The sequence below is a fragment of the Chrysemys picta genome, chromosome 1 (assembly GCF_011386835.1).
Source record: "Chrysemys picta bellii isolate R12L10 chromosome 1, ASM1138683v2, whole genome shotgun sequence".
Taxonomy (NCBI): Eukaryota; Metazoa; Chordata; order Testudines; family Emydidae; genus Chrysemys; species Chrysemys picta.
Genome location: NC_088791.1, coordinates 199,760,090 through 199,788,035, shown reverse-complemented (window position 1 = coordinate 199,788,035; position 27,946 = coordinate 199,760,090). Strand labels below are relative to the sequence as shown.

The 27,946-nt window shown below is 42.6% G+C and overlaps 1 protein-coding gene across 5 annotated transcripts in view; it reads right to left on the bottom strand.

Annotated features, from left to right (window-relative positions):
- The window catches only part of AGPAT3 (1-acylglycerol-3-phosphate O-acyltransferase 3), a 140,207-nt gene that overhangs the window by 28,108 nt on the left and 84,153 nt on the right, over positions 1 to 27,946 (bottom strand). For 3 of the 5 annotated variants that reach the window (XM_065578286.1, XM_065578294.1, XM_065578288.1), the window contains exons 2-3: positions 2,421 to 2,647; positions 625 to 717 (exon numbers count right to left, since the gene is read on the bottom strand). The exons of 1 other annotated variant lie outside the window; for it this stretch is intronic. In XM_065578286.1, the coding sequence (XP_065434358.1) occupies positions 625 to 717; positions 2,421 to 2,598 (271 nt within the window). In that variant the 5' untranslated portion in view covers positions 2,599 to 2,647. The remainder of the gene's footprint in view (positions 1 to 624; positions 718 to 2,420; positions 2,648 to 27,946) is intronic. One more of the 5 variants, XM_065578300.1, reaches the window with a different exon arrangement.

Genomic DNA, 27,946 nt, shown 5'->3' with positions numbered 1-27,946 from the left:
ACAGTGTGCTCACTGTCTCTCACACTTCCCTAGCACACACACTTGTACTATTGTTGCTGTTATTACTGCTTGGTACTTCCTGTCAAAATGCTCATGGTGAGCCAGGAGTGGCTAGGGGCTGCAGGATGGCCATGGGCTCTGGCAAGATGCAGCCCCCATGTGACAGCGTGAAGCCTGCCTTGAGCCGCTGCCACAGCATCTGCTGCGTACGAAGCTTGGTGTGTGTCAGCAATGGGGGAGGTTCTGGGGATTCGCAATGGGGGAGGGGGGGGGTGGCCATGCCCCCTCGACACACTGGGGTCAGCGGCACTGGCTGGGGACCTCTTTCAGTGGAGCATAGGGGCACCAGTTTAATATTACTATGTAGGGCCTCATAAATCCTGAGAGCAACGTAGTACCATTCACAGGACCGAGCACAAGAGGCAGTGGAAGAAAAGGCAAAGAGTTGCTTGTGATAGGAGACAAGGCAGGCAAAACATAGGGCACAAGCAGAGGAAGACTGTGTCCTTTTAATGTTGCATTAACAGAGATTTCTGCATGGAATCTAGAAGGTATTTAGAAGAGAAAGTGTAGTCATTTCCCACCAGGCAGGGCAGCAGGGGGTCATTGACAGGCTTGACCTACCAGTCCTTTTAGGAGTGTCAATGAAGTCACACATAGGTGTGTTGGTCATCTGACTTGATGCTCTTTTCCAACATGTTTCAGGATTTACTAGGGCTGTCAAGTGATTAAAAAAATGAATCGTGATTAATCATGCTGTTAAACAATAATAGAATGCCAATTATTTAAATATTTTTGGAGGTTTTCTACATTTTCAAATATATTAATTTTAATTACAACACAGAATACAAAGTGTACAGTGCTCACTTTATATTTATTTTTGATTACAAATATTTGCACTGTAAAAAAAAAAAAGTATTTTTCAATTCCCCCATTACAAGTACTGTAGTGCAATCTCTTTATCATGAAAGTTGCACTTACAAATGTAGAATTATGTCCAAATACCTGCATTCAAAAATAAAAAATTTGTTAAACTTTAGAGCCTACAAGTCCACTCAGTCCTACTTCTTGTGCAGCCAACCGCTAAGACAAACAAGTTTGTTTACATTTGCAGGAGATAATGCTGCCCGCTTCTTATTTACAATGTCACCTGAAAGTGAGAACAGGCGTTCGCATGGCACTGTCGTAGCCGGCGTCGCATGAGATTTACATGCCAGATACGCTAAAGATTCATATGTCCCTTCATGCTTCAACCACCATTCCAGAGGACATGAGTCCATGCTGATGACAGGTTTTGCTCAATAATGATTCAAAACAGTGCGGACCAATGCATGTTCATGTTCATTTTCATCATCATCTGAGTCAAATGCCACCAGCAGAAGATTGATTTTCTTTTTTAGTGGTTCAGGTTCTGTAGTTTCCGCATCGGAGTGCTGCTCTTTTAAGACTTCTGAAAGCATGCTCCAAGCCTCATCCTCAGATTTTGGAAGGCACTTCAGATTCTTAAACCTTGGGTTGAGTGCTGTATCTATCCTTAGAAATCTCATATTGGTATGTTCCTTGTGTTTTGTCAAATCTGCAATGAAAGTGTTCTTAAAATGAACAATATGTGCTGGGTCATCATCTGAGACTTCTAGAACATGAAATATATGGCAGAATGCAGGTAAAACAGCCGGAGGCATACAATTCTCCCCAGGGAGTTCAGTAACAAATTTAATTAAAACATTATTTTTTTAACAAGCGTCATCACCATTGAAGCACGTCTTCTGGAATGGTGGCCGAAGCATGAAGGGGTATACGAATATTTAGCATATCTGGCACGTAAATACCTTGTAATGCCGGCTACAAAAGTGCCATGTAAATGCCTGTTCTCACTTTCAGGTGACACTGTAAATAAGAAGAGTGCAGCATTATCTCCCGTAAATGTAAACAAACTTGTTTGTCTTAGTGTTTGGCTGAACAAGAAGTAGGACTGAGTGGATTTGTAGGCTCTGAAGTTTTACATTGTTTTGTTTTTGAGTGCAGTTATGTAACAAAAGAAAATTTACATTTCTAAATTGCACTTTCACGACAAAGAGATTGCACTACAGTACTTGTACGAGGTGAATTGAAAAATACAATTTGTTTATCATTTTTACAGGGCAAATATTTGTAATAAAAAAATAATAATATAAAACGAGCATTGTACATTTTGTATTCTGTGTTGTAACTGAAGTCAATATATTTGAAAATGTAGAAAAACATCCAAAAATATTTAATACATTTCAATTGGGATACTATTGTTTAACAGTGTGATTAATCACAATTCATTTTTTTGAGTTAATGGCGTGAGTTATCTGCGATTAATCGACAGCCCTAGGATTTACCCAAACCCTATTCAATAATTTTTTACGACCTCATCCCCATCAGAGTATACTCACGGCTCCAGAGCGAATAGGCAAGGCGACAGTTTACTCGGCGATAAAACTGCTTGTTTATAGGCCAGAGGATTAGTGTGCATAGTTGGACGAAGTTAATGATCAACCCACTCACAACGAAGACAAACCCAATGAGGAGATGAACTATAAACTGGGTCTTCAAAAATGCAATTAAGCCCATGATAACCACTTAGTAGGCCTTGCAGGGTCCTTCGCTCAGAATAACTGTCCTGAAAGAGAGAGAAAAGAAAATCTCATTGAGACTAAAGTTACCAGCCTCTGGAAAAGAAATCTAGGAGAGTGTTATTTCTCTGTCTGACAGCAGGAAGAGGAAAACCACCAGCCTCCAGGCCTCTTTTATTCTGGTCTTTTTTGCAGTGGGGTAATCGTTATTTAGCCAATGATGCAAATCACTTTAAGTAAGAATCTCGTTAACTAGAGCTTTTAACCACCTGAGAAAAATTATTCTGGCTGCTGCTGCTGAATTTCACCTCTCTTCACACAAACTTCAAGTAACAAGGCTTTGAGACGGACCAATAAATAAATAAAGCCCCAATCTGAGAGCAGGCTGCACCGCAGCACCTCCACAGCTGCTTATTCCTGTCTGTGAACCAGAATAGTGGCTGTTGCTCCTCTGGGCCACATGAGTGGTGTGCCTAGCACCTGTGTAAGTGTGGATCCATTGATCCCATCATGGCCTGTCCCCAAAGCTTTTTCTCCGCATTGACCTATTCAGAACAAGCACAAAAGGCCATCTCTGCAGAAGCACAGAGAGGATGGCGGCTGTGCTATGCATCTGCTTTGTTTAGAGAGTAGCAGTGGCCCATTCACTGAGTGGGCCCTTCCCGCTATGACAAATTTCACTTAAGAAAAAACAGTGCTGCACTAAGAGAGGCAGTATGGCCTAGCGGACTAAGAATGGAAATGGAAATCAAGTATAGTAGAACCTCAGAGTTACGAACACCTCAGGAAAGGAGGTTGTTCGTAACTCTGAAATGTTCATAACTCTAAACAAAATGGAATGGTTGTTCTTTCAAAAGTTTACAACTGAACATTGACTTAATACGGCTTTGAAACATCACTATGCAGAAGAAAAATGCTGCTCTTCCTTTATTTTTTAGTAGTTTATGTTTAACACTGTGCTGCATTTGGTGTGTGTGTGTGTGTGTGTGTGTCTTTGCTGCTGCCTGATTGCATACTTCCGATTCCAAGTGAGGTGCGTGGTTGTCTGGTCAATTTGTAACTCTGACATTCATAACTCTGAGGTTTCTCCTGTATTCCCAAATTCTAATTCCAGCTCTTAGGCAAGTCAGTTATCTTCTCCCTTTCTCAGCTTTGTGACCCAAGAAGTCCTTAATGCCAACTAGCAAGGGGGTTACAGGAACATCCTGAAACTGGTATGTCCATTTTGGTACACCAAAAAACATCATGTGAGGTCTAAAAGGAAAGCTGGTGTCACCCTGGTCCTTAATATTGTTGTGAGCTGTACATATAGATACGATGTAAGGAGTTATATATGTACACTGAAAATATGTTTTAAAGTCTGTATCGAGGTATTGGGGGGAGGGATAGCTCAGTGGTTTGAGCGTTGGCCTACTAAACCCAGGGTTGTGAGTTCAATCCTTGAGGGGGCCACTTGGGGATCTGGGGCAAAATAAGTACTTGGTCCTGCTAGTGAAGTCAGGGGGCTGGACTCAATGACCTTTCAAGGTCCCTTCCAGTTCTAGGAGATAGGATATCTCCATTATTTATAATTATTAGTCACCAGCAAAGGTGAAAAACAAGTTTTCCTCCAGACAGGAGGTAAGAAATAGGTATTTCTCTGTCAGGCTATAAATTAAGCTCTAACCCAACAAAACAGATGCACATTTACGTACAAAGTCACCAGGAAAGGAGCACAGAGGAAAAAGAAGCCATGGGGGTTACCCTGGTTGTGTGCAAAGAAAATGAACGTGGGAGTTATTCCTAGAAGGCAAAGAGGACATCCCAGTCTTTGCCTAATTCTGCCAACATTTACGCATAGGAATAATTTTACATCCCATTGAATTCAATGGGTAAAGTCACATGAATATGAATAAAGAACAGGAGTACTTGTGGCACCTTAGAGACTAACAAATTTATTAAAGCATAAGCTTTCATGGACTACAGCCCACTTCTTCGGATGTAGTCCACGAAAGCTTATGCTCTGATAAATTGGTTAGTCTCTAAGGTGCCACAAGTACTCCTGTTCTTTTTGTGGATACAGACTAACACGGCTGCTACTCTGAAACCTATGAATATGAATGTCTGGCTGATTTGGACCTAAGTCAGTGCCTGGAAATGGGGAGCAGACAGATCGGAGGGGGAGTAAGGGGAGGTACTGAGACTTGGCGAGGGGCAGGCAGCTGGCTCCAGTTGGGAAGGTGCGTCCTAGGGGTTCCTACCTGATCCTGGGAGCATTTCAGCCCAATCCTGGGCCCCGCAGCAGCCACTCCAGACCCTCCGGGTCCTGTTCCCTGCTCCCTAGCCCTTGTGGTGGCCTGCTCCAGCCTCTCTGCGTCCTACTTGTCTCCCGCTTCCCCCCAGGCATGTACAAGTTTATGCAGGGGCAGAGCCCCCACAATATTTCCATTGTGAGAGCGCTAGCTCCCCTGACCTAAGTGGTTAATAGTGATGAAATGCTTTGAAGATATGAAGTGCTAAGTGTGTGTGTGTGATATATATATATATAGAGAGAGAGAGAGAGAGAGAGAGGTTCCCTATGATTAAAAAAAAAAAGTACATGCCAACAGCCAAGAACTGATGAAACATCTCCATTTTTCACTCATTTAATTCATGCTGCTATTTATAACTCCCCAGCATTTGTACTAAAGATGCTGGTTTCCTGACTAACACAAACTATTGCAACTCCTACTTGTCAGGTGCTTCCTTCTGATCCCTAGAATATGTCTCATTGCCTTCTGTACTATAAATGAGTTGAGGGGGTTTTAATTTTCCAGACATAAGTACATTTGGAAACATAATAGAGGAAAGGGAGAAACATGTCAAACTGACCAATGCTTCTACCTTAGATTTTTACATAGTGACTCATGCCATTTCTCTAAGCTAAATCAAAGTAGTTGAATAAATATTGTTTTAGGAAGACCCACCCTACTTGCACCTGGATTTTTCCTATAAGAAAAAGGCTGAATTCTAAAACAAAAACGTATTTGTAAAGGTTTCCATTTCTGGCAGGCATACAGTTCTGTTTCTTAGCAATAATTCTTACAATCTGATGAAGGGACAACATAATTAAAAAAACAAACAAACCCTGTTTCCAGGATACCATTGTCTGACACAGCTTAAGTGCTGCAATATACTTCACGTGTACTGTATCATCACCTTATTTGCTGAGCTGTGACACTGAGCAGCTGATTCCCTACACAGCAATGGAGTCACGTCTTTTCATTAGAACATTCTTCAAGTTAGTGTATGAATTACTGTCAGTGATAAGCAAGCCCTTCCCCACTTCCAAGATTAAAGATAAAATCATTCCTTTATCTGTTGTCTTTCAAAGTACAGTACAGACAGACCAAAAAAAAAATCTGTTTTTTCCCTCCACATAATCACTCATAGAATTTCAATTTGCATTTCATACATGCATACAGAGTTAGCTTAGCTGATGATCATGTATGTCATCACAGTTATTAGTATAGTAATTATTACCTTGCACTATGAAACACGGCTCCCTCCCTTGGGTGCGCCGTTTAAGATCAGAAAGAAACCACTACTAGAAAATGGAAATGCCAAGTAATAACACTGAAGGTTTTCAACTGATAAAATGGTTGAGTCACGCTTTTACGCTTCCTCTGCTTTGCACCAAATCTAGGATGTTCTAGCATTTGTCAATCAGATCAGTACTTTGCAATACTATAGACACAAAAAGGCAAATCTTGCTCCGCCAAGTGCAGCTGCCGGAAGTCTCTATATGTGGAAGGCGTGATTTAGGGAGCCTGTACTACTGGCATGCACAGAGCCCAGCTCTGCTGGGGTTCACTGTGCCCCAGTGCATTTCAGGACTGCAAATACAGTGAATACTACTGCAGCCCTGAGAACAGAGAAGGTTACTCACCCTGTGCAGTAACTGTAGTTCTTCGAGATGTGTCCCCCTATGGATGCTCCCCTTCAGGTGCATGTGTGCCCCACATGCCTTCTATCGGAGAATTTCATTAGCAGTATCCATTTGGCCCATGCCTGCACTGTTGATATTCTCGTGCCCTGCACCAAGGCTATATCAGGCTGTGCGAGTGAACAGCCCTCAGTACCTTGACCATCACTGAGTCTCAGAAGGAAACTCCAAAACAGAGGGGAAGGAGGGCGGGTAATGGATCACCCATAGGGACACACATTTGAAAGAACTACAGTTACTGCACAGGGTGAGTAACCTTTCTTTCTTCTTTGTGTAGTGTCCCTATGGGCGCTCCACCTCCGGTGACTCCCAAACAGTATCCCCATAAGCAGGGTGGGGAGCTTAAGAGTAAAGGCTGTTACAAAGGAAAGAGCTGCACTGCCAACTGCTGTATCACATCTGGAGGCATTCACTAAGGCATAGTGTCTGGAGAAGGGATGTACCGAAGACCATGTAGCTGTTCTGCAGAGCTCAGAAACTGGGACTTTTTAAGTAGAGCCACAGATGTAGATTATGACCTCATTGAATGAGCTGACACGCCAAACTGGGGAGGGGGGCGGGTTGTTGGCTGCACTGTAACAAGGTACTACACCCCAGAAATCTATTCTGAGAGCCGTTGGCTAGACATGGCAGAACCTTTGATCTGTCTGCAAATTAAACCAACAGTCTAGGGGGTTTATGAAATAGTTTAGTTTTTATCTAGAATGCCCTCCTGACATCTGGAGTATTGAGAACAGTCTCCCTGTTGGAATTGTACAGTTTCAGAAAGAAAACTGATAGGTAAATGACCTGATTTAGACAAAACTCAGAAGACACTTTAGGGAGAAACCTGGGATGCGGCTCTAGGGAAACCTTACGCTTATAAAATATTGTGAAAGTAGAGCCTGCCATTAATGTCCCAATCTCTCCGACTCTGCGGGCTGAGGTAATAGCCACTAGGAAGGCTGTTTTCATAGACAAATTCAATAAGAAGCAGGTCTCCATTGGTTCAAAAGGAGACTTCATATGACTTTTAAGAACCAGATTCAGGTGACAAGCTGGGGAGGGACTTTCACCTGTGGGAAGAAATTTCCCAGACCTTTCATGAATCTTGCAGTTGCAAGGTGAGCAGACAGGGAGAGCCCCTCAATAATGGCATGAAAAGCTGTTAGGACAGCCAGATGAACCTTCAGGGATTTTAGTGACAGTCCTGGGTTTTTTTAGTTGCAACAGGTATTCCAGAATGAGCAGAAGTGAGGCAGATTCAGGGACAGCGTTCTGGAATTCACCCCAGTGATTAAATCGTCTCCACTTTTGAAAGTATGTCTGGTAGAATCTTTCCTACTATTTAACAATACGTGTTGTACCTTTGCAGAACAGGACAACTGTAGCCCAGCGAACTATTGAGGAGCAAGGCCTTGAGGCGGCAAAGCTCAGATTGGGATGCAGCCTTCAACCGGCGCCCTGGGAGAGAAGTTGAGGAATGACTGGAAGTTCTGTCAGTGGATAAAGAGCTGGGTGGAACTGGTAAGGAAACCATGCAGGTCTTCACCACGTTGAGGCAATTAGAATGACTGATCTTGACCTGTCTGATTTTGTTCACCACTGAGAATCAGAGATGTTGGGTGAAAAAGCGTAAAACAGCTTCCCCATCCAGGGAAGAAGTCCTCCAAGGAATTGCAACCTAAACCCACCCTTGAACAAAATAGATGGCATTTTTCAGATTTGGGGGTTTCCAAAAGTGGATTTCTTTGCCACTGCAGCGAAAAAAAAATGCCGACCAGAACCTGGGATCCAACTCTCATTCATAATCTTTGGAAAAACACCTTCTGAGGGTGTCGGCTGTGACATTTTGTCTGCCCGGAAGATACATTGCTGAAATTCCAATGTGATATTTTATGCACCAGTTCCATAACCATATCGCTTTGGCACAGTGGGAAGGGGATCACACTCCTCTCTGCCAGTTGATATAGAACAGGAGTTCCCAAACTTGGTTTGCGGCGTGTTTAGGGTAAGCCCCTGGCGGGCTGTGAGACACTTTGTTTACCTGAGCGTCCGCAGGTACGGCCGCTTGCAGCTCCCAGTGGCCGCGGTTTGTTGCTCCCGGCCAATGGGAGCTGTGGGAAGTGGTGGCCTCCAGCGTATCTACCTCTCCCCCCAGCTTAGTGTCATCTGCAAACTTGCTAAGGGTTGAACAAAACCGGCCCCAGGACCGACCCTTGGGACACTCCACTTGATACCGGCTGCAAACTAGACATCAAGTCGTTGATCACTACTCGTTGAGCCCGACAATCTAGCCAGCTTTCTATCAACCTTATAGTCCATTCATCCAATCCATACTTCTTTAACATGATAGATCTGTGCCCAATAAGAGGCAGAAAAGGAAGGCAGGCATGTCTGACCACGCTGAGCTCCAACAGGTCGGTGTGAAGGGTTGTTTCCTGGGGTGACCATCTGCCCTGCACTGTTAAAAGTGTCAAGGTGCGCCCCTCATCCTAACAAAGATGTGTCTGTAGTCACAGTTACCATTGTCATCAGTTGGAGGAAGGGAACCCTCACCCCCTACATTGTGATGGACATTTCATCAGTGTAGGGAATGCTTTACCTGCTAGGGAATTGACACCTGCTTGTCTAGACTGTATTTGTTTGGCACGTAAACTGATCTGAGCCACCCTGGAAGCAGCAGAGGCATAACCTCGCATGCTCTGTCATGGAGGTGCAAGCCACCATGTGACCGAGAAGTTGAATACAGTTTCTGACTGAAGTCTGGGGGCTCCCTTGACTGGTTCTGATAAGGTTTGGTAATATCATGAATCTATCCATGGGAAGGAAGGCCCTGGATGCTAAGGAATATAGGGATGCCCCTGTAAATCACAAGTACTGAACAGGAGACAGTGTGGATTTTTCCGCATTCAGCTGAAGACCAAAGTCCAAGAACAGAGAAAGTGTTGTCCTTGAGGCAGACAATGCCTCTTGGTATGACCAACCCTTGAGTAGCCAATCGGCAAGGCGGTTTGCCCGGGCAGCCTGATATTGCCTTGGTGCAGGCAGGAGGATATCAATGACATATGCGCAGGCCAAACGGGCACTACTAATGAAAATCTCTGATTAAAGCAGTGTGGGGAACATGCACACCTTAAGTGGAGCACCTATAGGGACACTATTTGAATAAGAACAGTAGCCAAAGTGTGGCTTTGCTTCCAGCCTGCACCTTTTGGGGATAGAGAAGATTCAGGGATAGGTTTATCCCCAATGTTTTGTAAAGTATAATTATTTTACTTTTATTTAATCTTAAAAAGATGGGTAACCAAAAGAATCTGAAGAATCCTGTTTTCTCTCCCATCTGATTAATACTTATTTCAATACTGGGCTCAGAATCTTCCACAGTATCTCTATTTTATTTGGCTTTAAAGGAATACAATATTTTTCTGAGTTAGAGTTTACTTTTCTGCATTCCTGACTCTGTAGGCCAGCCAGGTAAGACAGTGAAAGACTAATTGAGAAATATTACTTTGTCAGCCAGGGGTGCTTTGTGAATTCCCTACGGATCAATTTATACTGGGAAGTGAACAGGGATTACTATTTACCATAATGAGGAACAGTGTATTAATAGTGATTGAGTACAGTAGATATTGAGGAAACAGTTTCCTTAGAGCAATTTGCAGCAATTCTCAACAGTCTCCATCTTATAATATGAATAAAAGAAAATACGTACAGCAGCCCACTAACAACAATCTCTTCTTTCCCTTCATCTCCAACCATATCTGCAATCTCACAACACAAAACCACCTTGAATATCCATTTCCCCCCAGGCTGCAGGACTGAGAACAGCTCCAGTAGCTATGATATTGTACATCCCTACTCCCATGACCTTGAAAACGGCCTACCTTGTACAGCGATACTGCAGTAGAGCACTAATGTACAGGGCACCTAAAGAGTAACTTAGAACAAACAGCTTCTCTCAAACACCAGGTTACAAGGGTCATTCAGATACACAGATACCTTATGGGGCTTATGGGGCTAATTATCTCCCAAAGTCAGACGTCGTCTCTGATCCCCTATCATTAAAGAGAGACGCTGACTTTTGGTACTATCTGAGCTTTTAAACTCAGAAGGCAGATCAGCAGGTTGCTGGATACCTATGCGTCTACTGCGATTACCTCAAATTTTGATAATACAGCATCCATCTGGGATAACTGGATGTGTCATAATATGTAAACTACAACTGTAATTTCTAAATCTGAATGAAGTGAGATTTCACTTGAACACCATTTCCTGTGGTGATATATAAAGTACCATAAAAAGAATTGGAGATTTGTTTAATAAGAAAGATGCAAGACAGGCAAGGTACACTACAGTGCTCTCTGTAAAAATACAAGTGAACTATGGAAAAAGAAAGAAAAAGTACAGAGTATCCCACTGCCCAACTGCTCTGGTGCACTGAGAGGGTTTTTTTTGCTTTCCTTTGGGAAAAGATTTGAGTATTGACCACTTGGCACAGTTACAGGGAGAGCTAAGGCCTTGATCCCTTTGCATTACCTCAGGTGACAGGTTTTGCTTTCTTCATCTCTTACAAGGTGGAACCCAACAGTTCAACCACTTGAGAACTGGGTCTCTGGGTTGCAGTCCCCATTTCCCAAATGCACTAACATGACAGGCCCAACTGCATTCAGCCCGTGCAAGAAACGTTCTTCCAGGAGCTTATGACCAACAGGTGATTAATGTGACTTAAAACAGCTTTGTCAACACAAACGTATCCACCCAAAGGTACACAGCAATGAGAGAAAAGGGTTAAAAACAACAAAAAGCCTGTCTCTTACCTAAAGCTTTTCATTTCTCTCAAACCTTGGGCAAGCCTAGCTGCCCCAGTCCCATCCCGCAGGGACTGCAGGTCAGTCTGTTGGCTCTCCATGAACAGACTCTGAGGTTTGAACCCCCCCCTCCCTTGCTAGAGAACAAGTTTTTAATTGTTTAGTGTTCTCTTGATCTTAGACCCTCAGCTGTGGCAAACCAGCTATGTAACTTTGCCTGGTGCCTGAAAATAGCATCTTCCCAATTAATATTCCAGCCACTGTTTTCTTACTCCCCTCAAGTTTATCCGAAAGGCATCTTACCTCTTACCTGCTTGTTCTTCCTAACAGCACCTTTTGATTCAACTCCATATAGCCATAATATCATGCAGGTAAACTGAAGTACCCATAATAGTCATAAAACATATAGTGTAAGTGGCAGGATAAGAATATATGAAGAGTCATACTAGCTCAGACCAATGGTCCATCTAGCCTAGTATCCTGTTTCTTACAGTGGCGAATGCCAGATGATTAGAAGGAATGAACAGAACAGGGCAATTTTGAGTGATTCATCCCTTGTTGTCCAGTCCCAGATTCTGGCAGTAGTTTTAGGGGCATCCAGAGCATTGGCTAATAGCCATTGATGGACCTGTCCTCCATAAACTTATCTAATTCTTTTTTGAACCCAGTTATACTTTTGGTCTTCACAACATCCTATGGCAATGAGTTCCGAGGGTTGACTGTGCTTGGATCAATGGTCCAATACGGGGAGACAAATCCCAAACTCTCAATCCACAATGTTGCAATTTCCCCACTCTTCCTACCATGTATGCAAGTTAATGAAGCAGTGGCATCCCTAGCTGTGGCTATCTTGACAGGTATATTTTTGCCACACACACTTATTACTCAAGAGTAGCGATTATTTTCAATTGTATTTTTTTTCCTTAAGATCACATTTACATTATTGGACCTGGCAGCCAGTCAGTGCAAGAATGCTGAGACTAGTCTAATAGTTCATACTCCTAACTTGCCAGTTGCAGTAGAGAATCCCATTGGGAATGATCCCGCAGTAAAATGTCAGTATTAAGTAAGGAAATGCACACACCATTTTGCAGCATAGCTGTAAACCCACTTCCCCAGGGCTTTTCTGCATGAACAAAGAGCTTCAGAGGTCTGAGTGCATCTGCCCAGCTCTTCTAGTTCCACTTGGTAACAACTCCGTCTTTTGTTTTTGCTCATGCGGTCTCTTGGATCCCATTTACAGTGACTATATGAGAAACAGGTTTTTCAAATAACTGAGTTTCTTCCAATTTACACAGAAACCAATCCCTAAATTGTGGGCAGATACAAATTCTGTCAATAGTGCATAAAGAAATAGGTCTCTTCATGTACAGTATTATTAAGTCAAATCATTTCTTGGTTGAGTGCAACAGACAGGGTAAATCCTTAAAACTATGTACTAGCAGTATTAAGCTGCTAGATCCAGGTATTGTTCTTCCCATTATCCTGTCCATATTGGCAGTAACTCCTTCTGTAACAGCTGTACATGCAAGTATAACCAGATAATATACCTTATCTTCCAATTGTCTGCTTCAGAAGTCCTACAACTGTTACCTTTAGAAAGGCTCCAATTAGACAAGTTAGACTGAATCCAGTGTATTCAATGAGGGATTTTGAGTATAATTATTTTTTATTTACAGTATTCCAACTTTAAAAAGGTTTCTTTCACACAGTAAAACAAAAACTTGCAGCTAACCCCTCAATATCCAACAAAATGGGACTCTCAACAACCTCCCCTTTAAATTCCCCATCCAAACACAGACCTCAACCACCACCAAACCCCTCCCGTAGTCTGGATTCCTTGGCTGAGTTATGAGGTGTTTGCAGAAGTTGAGTCAATTTTTTAATTAATTTTTATATTTAAAGACCTCTTTCATTCGTTCTTAAGTCATCTCAATAACAAGTGGATATATCCACTGCCTCTTATTTTAAGAGGTTCGAAAAAAATCACAATATATAGCCCACGGGAAGACTGTTTAGAGCAGTGTTTTTCAAAGTTTGGGTTGCGACCCAGTACTGGGTCACAGCACGTAAAGCACTGGGTCGCCTTGCTCAGCACCCAGGGACCCTGGCAGCTCTGGTCAGCACCGCAGACCTGGACGTAAAAAGTCACGGTGGTGGTGCTGCCTAGCTGAGGCAAGCTAGTGGCTACCTGCTCCAACACCGTGCTGCTCCCCGGAAGCGGCCAGCAGCGGGTCCGGCTTCTTGGCAAGGGGGCCACGGGGCACCGTGCACTGCCCCCGTGCCAAACACTGGCTCCGCACTCCCATTGGCGGGGGCGGGGCAGTGCGGTGCCTGCGGGCGAGAGCTGCGCAGAGCCACTTGTGTACCTCTGACTAGGAGCTGGACCTGCTGCTGGCCACTTCAGGCGCAGCGTAGTCCACGGTGCCAGGACAGACGGGAAGCCTGCCTCTGCACCTTGGCTGCACCGCTGACTGGGAGCCATCAGAGGTAAGTCTGTGCCCCAATCCTGTGCCCCAGCCCTGAGCCCCCCCACAAATCCAGAACCCCTTCCTGCACCCCAACCCCTCCCAGAGCCTGCACCCCCACCCCAAAGCCTGACCTCTCCCGCACCCCAACCCTCTGCCCCAGCTTTGAGCCCCCCCACACCCCAAACCCCTCATCCCCAGCTCCATTGGGTCGTGGGCATCAACCATTTTCTTCAATTGGGTCCCTGGAAAAAAAAGTTTGAAAACCGCTGGTTTAGAAAATGGTGATGGCTGAGAAGATAGTAAGTGGAAAATACAATAGCATGCTGTATTTGAAAATATTGCCATGGAAGATGTTCAAGTATATTGAGTCTTTCTTGAACCTATGTACACCACAAAAAGGAAACCGAATACAAAGACTTCAGGTCTCCTTTACACAGTATGACTGCTTTCTGCCATAATCCAGGGAGTTTTGTGTTTAATAATTTATAAAATGTGTGAATTCATATATAGAGTTTAAGAAAGTTGGAGACCAAGTCTAACTACCTCAGAAAACCTCTAATTATTAATAATAGGCTGCACTTCTAGAATGCCTACTATCCGAGATATAGAGATCTACATATATTAATGAATTTTTCTTTACTTTAGTACTCCACAGGGTTGGGTATTATTATCTTCTCAGTGAAGAAACTCAGACATAGAAAGGTTAAGTGTCTTGGACAGGTGTTCTGTTACAGAGCTGGGAATTGGACACAAACCTCTTTACTTGCAGTTTTGTGCCTTAATCATAAGATCATCCTTCTCCCAGAATTTCCATAGTTCCTTACAAATGATGACAGGTCTCAGACTGCATTTTTAGTCCCTAAACTGTTGAAATTTGGATGATACAAACTGCTTCCAAATCCCATTTTCATCAAGCCCCTGAACAAATTTCAATTTACACTGTAAGAAATGCAATCTGTTGTGCACTGAAGAACTTCTGGGATTTGATGCCACTGAGGAGAATTCTGTAGGGCCCCAATTAATACTAAATGGAACCATAGGGTTGCTATATGTACTTGTTTATCATAAACAGTTTCATATGCAGACAGTTAATACTTAAGGCTGTCTGTGAGCCCTCTGCAGGTCTTTTCATATTCTTGTTCAGATCAGAGGATAAAATCGTATTTATCTTGCTCCAGCACAAAAGGATGGGATTCTATTAAAGCAAAATTGTTCCCTTATTTCCTCCCCTCCACTGATTTGATTATCTCCATTGTCAACAGTATTCTTTCCACTCATGTGATCCTTTATCACACTCCCTCTCCCACCACTCTGTTCATACTGTTATTCCTCAACCCCTATTCATCCTGGCTTACTCAACTATCTTTGCTCCTGATTCCATGCTGGTGACAGTCTCTGGGGGATGACCTGGGACTACATAGACTACCATCGATGCAGGCTGTTTAAAAAATATTTTTTAAAAATATTATTTTTAAATTTAAAATTAAATACAAGTTTATTTTTAAACCTACTTAAAATTAAATTTTAAATTGACAATCCGTGTTAAGCTCTAAACTTATTATAATCTATTTAAGTAACAAGTTAAATACAAATATATTAAGTAGTACATATTTGCTGTCAAGTCTGAAAGAAAGTCAAACCATTGAATTGGTGTAAGTCACTGGCTAAGCATCTAGAACAGGGGTCTCAAACACCCGGCCCCCCCACCCTCCCCCAGTGTTTACTGGAGCGGTGGTCGGACGTGCACCGGGAGCAGGGCAGACTCCCTGCCTGCCCAGCTCCAGGAAGAGGCTGGAACATGGGGAAGGGGGGGGGGGCAGAAGAGCTGTGTGTGGCTGTTGCTTTAGGCAGCGCCCCCAGCAGCTCCCATTGGCCGGGAACGGGGATCCGCGGCCAATGGGAGCTGCTGGAGGCAGTGCCTCAAGCAACAGAAACACACAGCCCCTCTGCCCCCCCTTCCCCACGTTTCAGCCTCTTGAGGGGGCAGGGCAGACAGGCAGGGAGCCTGCCCTGGCCCCGGTACGCGCCAGGCCAGATCCTGCCCCCTGAACTCCTCCTGCAGCCGAACCCCCTGCCCTGAGCCCCCTGCCGCACCCTGCACCCCTCTTGCACCCCAACCCCCTGCCCCCTTGCTGTACCCCTCACCGCTCCTGCACCCCAAACCCCAACTCCCTGCCCTGAGCCCCCACCCCTCCTGCACCCCCTGGGGGCAGGGAGGGGGCAGAGTTGGGATGGGGATTTCGGGGAAGGGGTTGGAATGGGGGCAGGGAAAGGGTGGGAAGAGGTGGGGTCTCATGGAAGGGGTGGTGTGGGGGCGGGGCCGAGGGCAGCGGGGGGAGGTGTCAGTAAATGCGGCCCTCGGGCCAATGTACTAGTCCTCATGTGGCCCTCATGGTCATTTGAGTTTGAGACCCCTGATCTAGAACCAGAGTTTGTTGACAAGCTCAACCAGCTTTTGACAGCAGCACACTCTTCTGCAGTTGCAGAGAGAGTATTTTCTTCATTTCAGTTTAAAACCTAGCAGTTCAACAACTAGTTCATTCAAAGTTAAGAAACCATTTGGGAGTTGAAACAGCAGGAAAGCTTGTTTTCCTCTTCCAGCTGTGAGAGGATGAGATCTACTGGTTCTAAAATCTTGAAGGACATAGTGAATTTAACTGATTGTTTTTGGTCACTAACTCCAGATAATAATTCCTTTATTTAATTAAATCAGTTTTAAATGCAAAACATGTTTTAATAAACTTTGATAAACTTTTCTTATGTTTACAGAATATTTAAGATAGTCTTATTTAATAAAAAAAATTAAAGAGCTGTTTTTGTGCATTTTTAATTTAATTTGAATTTCCATCCAGGTAGAGCTTGACATAAATCACAAATAAAAAAACAAACATAATAAAATAAGTAATAAGTGCATTATGCACAAATTTGTAAAATAAAAATCCAAAAATTAAGAATCTAATGTGTGATTAAGCTGTATAATTGCTTACATAAATGTGTATGTATATACTGTATCTTCCAGGTTAGCAAAAAACAGTACCAAATTGTGCAAAGACTATATTTAATAGCAAATAAACATGTTTTAATGGTTACTAACTGATGAGAATCAACCTTTCTTTAAGAAAATAACTAAAAAGTACAAATGCAAAACATGATTACAATTGATGATTGAAATCAAGTTTTCCTGCTTAATGATTTAAATCATGATTAAATTTGGTGAGTTAAATTGCTTTGATTTAAATCAATCCACCCTACTCAGATGCAATTTGCTTTCTCTTCAGTAATACTGTTTTTGTGCTACCTAACCAGTCCTACTTCACCTACCTCATTGAATCCTGGGCCTAAAATTCCAGTGCCTCCTCCCTACCTTTGACTCCTTCCTGAAACCCTCTCCATCTCATTTCTCTTCCCAAAATCATCCTAATTTCTTCAAAGAAAAAATTCAATTATCGTCTCCTCAGCCCACCTCTCTTCCCCTTTCCATCAGTACTTAACGATACTCTCTCTATATATACTCTGACTATAACTTTTTTTAAAAGTACCTTTGACCTCCTACTATAAATGCATTTCTAGGATATCCATAATGATGGTATCTGGATACACTTTACACTCATCCTGTCAAGGACCAGAAACAATACCAGGGATCTAAGATCACCAAACCCATAGCAGTAACAATTAACAGAATATACTTAGAGCATATACAGTAAGCATGTGAAATCCATCTGTATGAAATATTCATTAAGCTTTAAATAATTAATTAGCAAAAAATTCATAGTTTGTTGATGAAGAGAAAAAAGGGCAAAATTAATCAGTTATCCAATGTGAATGGATTTTCTCAGCTCTAATTCTTGTAGCTGATTTATCCACTGTTCTCTTTCTTACATATAACCCTCTGAAAGTCACTGGTGCAAACACATGACGAGTCTTTAAACAGGGCTGCATGCATATAAAACTGAAATCAGAATCTGGCCAGCTGATTCTAACCGATTAATTGGAAACAGCATGTTTAACAAAAAAATATGCTGTAGACATTACTTGCACCTTCAGCCCAATTGTCTTCACAAAGTCTGTTTATTAATGTGCCTTTTCTTTCTGCAATTAATTCTGTTCTACTTCATAACATTTATCTTCATTTATTAAATTGAATTTCCACCATTTCTTGCTCTTCCAGTGTTCCCTGTCACCAAATCAGATATTTGTGAATTCTACTTCCATTTTGCTAGCTTGATAAGAATTACCATTCGGTTATTGAGGGCCCCAAAGACGAAGCTGATACAATATCAAAGTTGCAAACAACCATTTAGCCAGAATTTTTTTTTGGTAATGTCTTTTTCAGATGATTGAGCTTTGTAAACCTCATTCATCTCTTTAAGCTCTGACAATCCAGTTTACAAAAGAGGATATTTAAAATGTAGGAAGTCTAAAACAATGCAAGAATGTGTACAGTTGGTGTACGCATAATAAAGGGTTTCTAATTCATCTCACCAACATGTACATCCACAACTTTTCAAATTCAAAACTCTCTGTGTGTCTCTCTTGAAAATACATAAGTAATTAAAAAGAGTTGATTTTGGTTCCAAATGAAAACTATTTGTCTGTTAAATGAGTGATGGGGTATTATATGAAATACCATAGTTACCTTCCAACTAGGCATCATGTGAATTTGCCATCACTATTTTATGTACTCTTAAAAGTTTATCTGCAAAAACAAAGGCGACTTATTTTAGCCAAAAATTGTTTTCCGTGGCTCTCTCCTTCAAGTATCTAGGCAACATCGGTATAAACAGAAGCAGGCAAAAGCTGAAGAGAACATTTGGACGTTCCAGTCACACACATGCACACACTCACACTCACGCATGTGTGTGAACACGACAGTCTCGCCTCTTCCTAGCAGATCAGAGGGGCCAACAATTGAATGGATATAGATACTGAACGATGCTCACACTCTTAGGGAGGATTGCTCCAGAACAGAACTGAGGCACAATGGTGAGGGAAGCTTTCACTGCTGCTGCCTTGGCTGTACTTGTTCTGCGGGTAAATGAAAGCCACCGACTCCAGTGCTGTCAATGTAATGCTCACGAAAGTTACCGCAAATCATACAGAAAAAAATCTTCCTGTACTGTCACTTTCTCATGAATTGTATTAGATGCTTGTAAGACGTTATCTCAGCTGATTTGCAGGATTGGTACCACCTTTCCATCTACTTGAAACCAGGCTCTTAAAACAGAGGAGAATAAACAGCCACCTTTGAAAAGTGTTAGTGATATCTGCTAACACTGAATACTCACAATCAAATACTTGTGAAAAAGGAGGGAATGAATAATCTCCTGTTTTCTCTACTAAGCACTTTCATTCCAAATTTCAAAATCTTGGGGGCATGACCAAATGACGAATAAGGGCTGACTAGCACAATTAAGCAAAGTGCATACTACTGTGACTAATCCCATTGGCTTTGCCCAATAGGAAAAAAATAAAAATGTTACCACCAAGTGGTCTAGCTAAATTAGAATATGTTAAGCATTTGGGGTCTGATCCAAAGCCCACTGAAGTCGATGGAAAACTTTATTGGAAAACAAGTTTTCCATTGACTGCAGTAGGCTTTGAATTCTGGTCTTTATGGATATATGGTAGGATACTAGTATAACTTTCTCATTAAGACATGAGGTCTCTTGCTTAAAGCCTTAGACCAATATCCTAATGGAATTTTAGGGAAACAGAAAAATCAGCTCTGCAAATTGCCTTTGCATCAATTCTTATATATTCTGTTATAATTTAGTGGATATGCAGAATGAGAGGTAGGGAGAAACAATATAGAAGAGGAAAATTCTTGGTGTTGCTGACAGTTGCCATTACACGGATGTTGCCTATCTACATAGAATGGTGACAACTGAGTCACAGCAAAAAGGCTTTTTAAACAACATCTGCAACTACCAGAGGAGTGAAAAATAAATAATTTGAACAGGAATTTAAATGCACTTATAATCTATAAAAGCACTAATTCTTATCTAGTGGTTTCTGTACTCTCCAGTGGTCTTGACTGTAGTATTATTACAAGACAATCAGTGACCCTTTAAGAAAATAAGTTTATAAAGTAACTTTGGATCTGAATAGTTTAAAACTGAGCAACAGTGACCAGCAGCAGAGACTAACTCGTATATAATGATGTAAAATCGTCCTTTCATTCTACAAACCAAAACGTACAGATCACCAAGATTCTGTTTCTGTCCAGCCTTTACCTGGTATTGTGTACATTTACCACCTAATTTTCAGAGCTCCTGAACAACCCACAGCTCACTGACATAACAAGAACTCCCACAGTCGTCCCTCCTGAGTGTTCCAATCATGATCAGAACCCAGCGTTTCAAAATTTAGGATGGCTTTGATCCAAAGATATGGGTACTCAGGACCTCCGAAAATCATGTACATGGTTTGTGTAACCTTGACATATATAGATAGAGTTTCACAGGATACATAAAGAACAGACAGGAGGACTTTGAAACAATTTAACAGTGCTACTTTATGAGGGAAATAAACCAGCACTTCATACTTCAAATCACTGCATTTGAATGCCAGCTTTCCCCTTTTCCCATACCTAACCAAAGTGGTACAGACATGATTAAGCCTCATTTCTTGCAGTAAAGAGAATGCAGTATTTATAGCCCTGAACAAGTACAAAGCTATTAATGAAAACTTTATTTTCCTAACCTTTGCCCCAGTGTTACAGATAAAAACACGTGAGTGATAATATGGTGATGGTTGTTAAACATGTTATTAACTATTTCCTTTCTAAAAATCTCAGCAAAAAAAGAAATGCAAATGGCAAATGTGAACAATTTCCATGTCACCAAAAATGCACACTGGGCAAAATTAGTGCTATAACTGTGCACATCTAGGCTGAGTAGCACAGTGAAGAACAGTGGTGTCTCCCCGCATCCTCCTCCCTCCCCGTAGAACAGCTTCATGGTAACTGCAATTGCAATGCATTGAAACAATTTGGCACTCTTCATTTTTCTTCCCTATAGCTAAAATATAGTTTGCATGGATGTGTGCCATATGTATTACAGGTGGAGAGCAATGTTACATCTGCAGTTTAGCAAAGTGTTTCTACTGACAGAGTATGTGTTTCAATTGCTTAATTTTTTCAGCTTTCTACCATTCTGTTTGAAATCCGGCAGCATTGTTCCAGGTTGAGTGCCTTTTATTAAAAGTTTGAGCCAAAACGATTCGCCATTTGTAGAGTCACAGAGTCAGGGCCAGAAGGGACCACCAGATCATCTAGTCTGACCTCCCATATATCACAGCCACCAATTCCACAAGAGACTATACTATGATGTGCCATTGGCAGAGAATAGGAGGGACTGAAGAGTTAAAAAATCCTCCCTAATTGCAAGTAGCCATGCTTAGCTTAGATGGCTAATTTGCAAAGTTGGTGAGATTTCCTCATTTCACAAGGTTAAATATGCATGGAGCCTCCAAAATCATACCTACATGCATTGTAGAAACCTCTAGAACAGGAGTTTCCAACTTTTTTCTTTCTGAGGCCCCCTCCACATGCTATAAAAACTCCAGGGCCCAACAGGGCGGGGGGGCTAGAGGCTCCAGGCCGTGGAGGGGGGAGCATAGGTGCAGTTTGACTTCTATTTGGGGAGCGGGGGCAGGGCCTGGCAGGGCTCAGGCCAGCTCCACACAGTGGGATTCAGGGAGGGAATGTCACTTCCACTCCCTGACTCATCTCCACAGGCCACCCAGTCAAAAAGGGGGGAGGGGGAACTCAGCTCAACAAAGTTTGAAAACCACTCAGGGTGCAGGCAGGGGGCAGCTAGGGGTATGCACAGGGAGCAGATAGCTAAGGGAGGGGGTATCTACGGGCTGTGTGTGGGCAGGGGGGTAGCTCAGGGTGCAAGGAGGGGGCATCTAAGGGCTGTGTGCAGGAAGGGGCTAGCTCAGGGAGTAGGGAGAAGTATAATTGGGGCTGTGCGCAGGCAGAGGTGTAGCTCAGGGTGCAGGGAGAGGGGTAGCTACGGACTATGTGCCAGGAGGGCCTCATCGCTCACCCCGTGCTCCCTGCTCCCAGAGGGCTCTGCCAGCCCCAGAGCTGGGTCCTCCTGCCCTGGTAGCTCCTACCAGCTGTGTGAGCAGTCAAAGGGAGCTGGGAGCTGAGAAGCAGCTGCAAGCCCAGGCACCAGTAGCAGCAGGAGGAGATGGGGGGAGGGCGGGGGAAAGAGATGCCATGGCTGCCCATCCATGGCACCAACCAGAGCAGCGGCCGCCCTGAACTGCCCAGCTCCAGCTTCTGGCCTCCATCCTGGCCTCGGGGTGGGGCCTCTGGAGGACTGGGGAAAAAAAGGAGATGGGGGAATTGCCCTGCTCTGGGTAAAGTACTGCAGTTGGGGGTGGGGGCAATACCCCCCTCTCCATGTCCTCCCAACTCCACCCATGGTCTCCAGGCTTCAGCCCAGAAGCTCCGGCTTTAGCCCTGCGGTGGCACCGGGGCTTGGGGCTCCGGAATTCAGCCCAGTAGCTCTGGGCTTTAGCCCCACGGGGGTACTAGGGCTCAGGGTGCCAGGCTTCAGCCACAGGGCCCCTCGGCCCCCTGAAACAACTCCCAGGCGTCTGGGAACCTCTGATTGAGAACCACTCCTCTAGAATTTAAAGCCTAACAACCCTGACAGACTGTTAAGTCTTTGCAATTAAATACAAGAAACAGAGAACACCTGTAAGTATCTGCAACTTAAGTCTCTCTGATCTGTTTATCATGAAGAAAAAATATTATGTACTCAATTTTTTTATTATGCTAGAAATACATGAGGTATAATTAGCCTAATAGGTGTTCTGTTTAAAAAACAAACAACCTACACATTTTATATTTGTGTACGGACAGCTAACACAGGATGATCCTCTGTTAAAACAGAAACATCCTGGATAATACACTGGCTTTCATCCTGGAAAACTGGTTTGTCAGGGGAGAGGTAAAGGGAAAGAAGCCACCCTAAGGCACCAAAGCACCCAAATTCCAAGGCCAGAGGTACTGAGGTGCCAAAATAGATGCACTAAGATATTGTGGCACCAAAGGCAAGAACAAAAAAACTGCAAGGTACCAAAAGGAAGATGTTCTGAATTACCGTGAGGAAACCTAGCCTCAGTGCTATGCCTTGATATCTCAAGTCCAAAGAAATGAAACAAGGTGCTAAAGTACAGAGTCCAAATAAGGTACTGAGGCCTATGCAACAATGAAAGCTGCATCCATAAATAAGAAGACTGCAGGATGATTGTGACATTCTGCTCATGACACATGCAGCTGTGAGTCACTATTACACCTTTGCCTCAGCAAGAGTGACCTTTGCTGGAAATTAGACTGTGTCAGCTCCCTGTCACCTCAGTTTGTCTGCTTCACCAACAAACTCCTTGAGAATCTGCCAGTCTACACCTTGCCTTGCAGGTAACAATCAGTGAACTCCACTTCCTGAGTTCCCCAAAGACATCTTCTGGCAGCGTCCAGTTCCTCTCACTGGACAATAGAAATTAAGTTGGCTGCCTCCAAAGCCACGATGTACAACCCAGCCTATTAGTGTGGCTGAAGACTCACTTTACTTCATTATAACAGCATTGAGATGGTTTTAGTACAACTAAGAATAAGTATATTAACAAGGAACAGAGATTAAGTGATTCTAAGCAAGAGAAAAGAGACAGGTATGGTTACAAACAAAACATGCCTTTTAGTGACTACAACTTAATTTTAATAGGTTACAATCTTTGCCTAAACAGTTTTCTCGTACCAAGGTACCAGCATCTCCAGGTCTCCAGTCCAGGGGATCCAACTGCCACAGAATCACAGGGCGCTGTTCCCTTTGTTCCCTAAGCGATGGATAACTAGGAAGTCTTTTTGCACCCCTTATATTTCCCCAAAGTCTATTGTCTCTGCTTCAAGACCCAGGAAGGCTTCCTGGGGTGCAGATTCTGTCCTGCAGCATGATCGCTAAACTGTCTTCTCTGCCACTTGCTAGCTTGATGGCTTTGTTTACCTTATATGAAAGCTTATTTTCATTGTCCTCTGCCTGCAATCAAACCAGTCAGGCAGATAAAGACACATTCCTTTGTCCAGAGCAGGTGGGTTTTATGCACTGCCTCCCAAACACATTTTAAGAACATATTTCCAGCATACATATACAACTCTTTATACACAACCTATACATACATCACACAATATTTTTGGGACTAGTATTTCATCAGTTTACATCTGATACTTTACATGGACACCTTTTAAATACACATTATGACAACAATGTGTTGTGAGTAATGAGTGTGCCAGGCCTGATACGAGTTACAGCATGGTGGGCCCTCTTACCAGTTGGCATTGCAGGGCTCTTCGAGTCACAATAATATCTGTAGAGAAACAGAATTCCATGTAATTTTCCCTTTTCAATTCTCTAAAATAGTCTCAAATAGTTTTGCTACAAAATAGATAGCAAATGCAGAATACTTGATAATATGCCCTTTGTCACTCAAGAGCATGTAGCCATCCCAAACTCATGAAATTAACAGTTTCATACCAAACCAGCCTATCATTTATTCAATTTCACAGACACATATACATTGCATACACACATGCTATATATAGTAGAGCAATAGTAATGCCACAGTTAAAGTTGCAGTAGAATTTTCCTTTTTGATAGGAAAGTTCATCCTTTATTTTTCAGAAATGTTGTAAAAGTAACTAAAAACCTAAACAAGTTAAAGGTGACACAGTGTTTCAGTTTTTCATGTTGGTTTGATGCAGATCAGATTCATACATACAGAATAATAAGAGGTCAAAAATGGCCACCTTTTAAAAATTGTAAGGAGATATACAGTTTTGCAAAAAGGATAAAAGAAAAGGTGATAACTTAGGATCTGATTTTTGCCTCTCACTTTATATCTGCTGAGAGGCAATATCAGTTACAAGTAGGTACGTATTCAATATTTTGTTCCTCTGGCTATTTTAAGAGTTACTGTTTTTAAGTACTTTAGCAGACTAAATACTGAGATGACTCTATTCACACTGAATGGCAGTTCTAGTGTCACAAGATTTCCAGCTGCTACAACACAGAAGGCACTATGGGTATGGTCTACACTGCAATAAAACACCTGCAGTTGGCCCAGGTCCGCTGACTTGGGCTTGTGGGGTTCAGGCTGTGGAGCTATAATATAGATGTTTGGGCTTGGGCTGGAGCCCGAGCCCTAGGACCCTGCAACAGGGGAGGGCCCCAAGACTCGGGCTGGAGCCCAAGCCCAAATGTCTACACTGAAATTTTATAGCCCCACAACCTGAGCCCCACGTGCTCAAGTAAGTTGACCTGTGCCAGCCACAGGTGTTTTATTGCAGTGTAGACATACCCTCAGAGACAGAATCATCAGTAGCTTAGGTTACACCTCCCTGTGCTTTATATCATGAGTTCCAACCTCACCTCTACTGACTGCAATTTATGGCTGTATCAGGGTGGATAAAAAATAATTTAAATCAAATATATTTTTCTTTTTAAAAGTAAAAGTAAACCTGTTTAAAATTACATTTGAAATGATGACAACCCATGCTAAGGTTGAAACTTACTATAATCTATTACAATCATTTAAATAAACATATACTGCATTAATGAGGCCTCAAATTCTCAAATTTTAATCATATACAGAATCAGGAGAAAACATCTTTAACTTTTGAGGTCAACTCAAGCATTATAAATGCCACAATGTCACATGTACTGCATGAAATAAGTATCTGCTATTTTCAGCCTTTGCAATGGAGTCAATGCTGATAGTTACATTTTCCCAGTTTCTGTTGCGCAGAAAAGCTTTTGCCTAAATTTCTTTTAAATTTCACTTTAGCCAGCAGGTGCAGAGAGATCCTTCTCTTCATTTGGACTAGTTTATTCAAAGTTGAGAATCTGATTGGGAGTTGAGAAAGCAGGAGGTGCTTGTTTTCCTCTTCAAATCTATGAATAAACAGCAGGTGGGTGAAATCTACTATTCTGATAAACTTGAAAGACATGTGGCCAACTTTTCAAAAGCATTTAGGCACCTAAAAATGCAGATAGGTACCTAATGGTATTTGCAAAAGCACCTACCTAATACATAGAAGACACCTGACACTGCTCACATCCAGTTTTTAGAACAAATCATATTGTTTGAGATCGACCTGGGGCAAAACCTGACATGGCACTGATGCTTCCTGGCGGTTCCCAGGGGGGTGAGGCACCTCACTACCACCTGCCCTTAGTATGAGAAAGCTTTGTCTGTGCCTGCCAGGGGTCAGCTCCCTGACTCCATTAGCCACAGGTAACACAAGCCCTCCCCTCTAGGCCTCACAGGCCCCGCTATGGGTAAGCAATAGGCACAGTCCAACCCCTGAGTTCTCAGAGCATCCCCCTGGAGTACCCAGCCCCTATTCCACTGGACACTCACAGTATTTACAGAAACACTATTCCCAAAGGAACAGTACATCTCAGCTTACAGTCATACATTAGGATCACTGCTTAACTCACAGCACTTAGATTTATGCAGTTTGTTGTAGCTGTATTGGTCCCAGGGTATCAGAAACAAGATGGTGAGATAATATCTTTTACTGTACCAACTTCTGTTGTGAGAGACACAAGCTTTCAAGCTTACACAGAGCTCTTCTTCAGGTCCTTGAAAGCTTATTCCCCTCACCCACCTAAGGTAGTCCAATAAAATATATTACCTCACCCACCTTGTCTCTCTGAGCACTTAGATTTGTTTATAGTGAAAACAAGTATACGTTTATTTAACAAAGAACAGAGATTCAAATACAGTAACTTCTGCTTAAAAGCAACCTCTGGTTCCCAGCGAAAAGTTACTATTATACAGAAGTTGCCAATCAGTGGAAGGCACTGTTTTCAGGAGGATACCTAGAAAACCATGTGCAGAATGATACATTTGTAGACAACAGAAATTGTGAAACTATTTATTAACTGTTCATTGACTGTCGGTACTAAAGAAGAAAACCAAACATAATACACAGTGATAGATACACTGTAAAGTGTACCGCAAAGCTTAGAGCAAATTTAGGAAATCTCAGCTTGCTATGAGTCACAAGGACTATAGCAGCACACAATTCTATAAAGGAAAAGCATTTTTAAAACACCAAGGAAAACGTATAAAACACTTACAGTATAACATCTCAGTCTGCTGAACAGCTCTGTACTTGCAGTCAGTGCTCCTTACATGTCACATCAATTAAAGCAGCATAAGATTTTACCAATAAATAATGTTTTTGAGGGAAAAAAATGTATCCAATGTTGTCTGCTTTCTACAGTTGGCCATCTCTATCTGTAAAGCCTTTTCAATTTTGTGTGTAGGCTTGCAACAGTTCTCAAAGCCATGACTCTGGCATATCCTGTGAAAAACATCCACCACATGTAGCTCTGTGTGGGAAAGCTCTTTAAGTCTGTCACCCAACACACTATCCTCTTGTGCCTCAGCAGCCTGTTGGTACAGGCACTGCTGTGTCCGGATATTCGGCATCAGAAAACTAACCTTCCATCTCCAAATGACTGTCAAACTCAACAATAGCCACAGATTCTTCTGCTGTTAGATTTTCAGAAACAGACATGTTGGCCAGCTCATCAACGTTCACCAGGCCATCCTTTCTTTCTGAAGCAGATTATAACAGTCTGTGGGAGAACAGTGGCCTATGACTCCTTAGCAAGATGAAGTGCATCAGAGGGTTTTTGTTTTTTTGGCAACATCTACCACTGTGCAAATCAGCATCCAGAGAGCCAATGAGCCATGCATTAAGATGAGAGCAGCAGTGATCTTTGAAGTTTTTACAGGCAATAAACACCCAACATATAACCAACACAACTTTACTTAAAAATTACTCTAGCAAAATACAAAGGAAAATGCCACAGATTAATATAGGTTAAGTTACATATGAACATAAGAATGGCCACAGTATGTCAGACCAATAGTCCATCTAGCCCAGTATCCAGTCTTCTGATAGTGGGCAGTGCCAGATGCTTCAGAGGCAATTTCAAGTGATCCATCCTGTCATCCAGCCCCAGGTTCTGGCAGTTGGAGATCTAGGAACACCTGGAGCATGGGGTTGCGTCCCTGACCATCTTGGCTAATAGC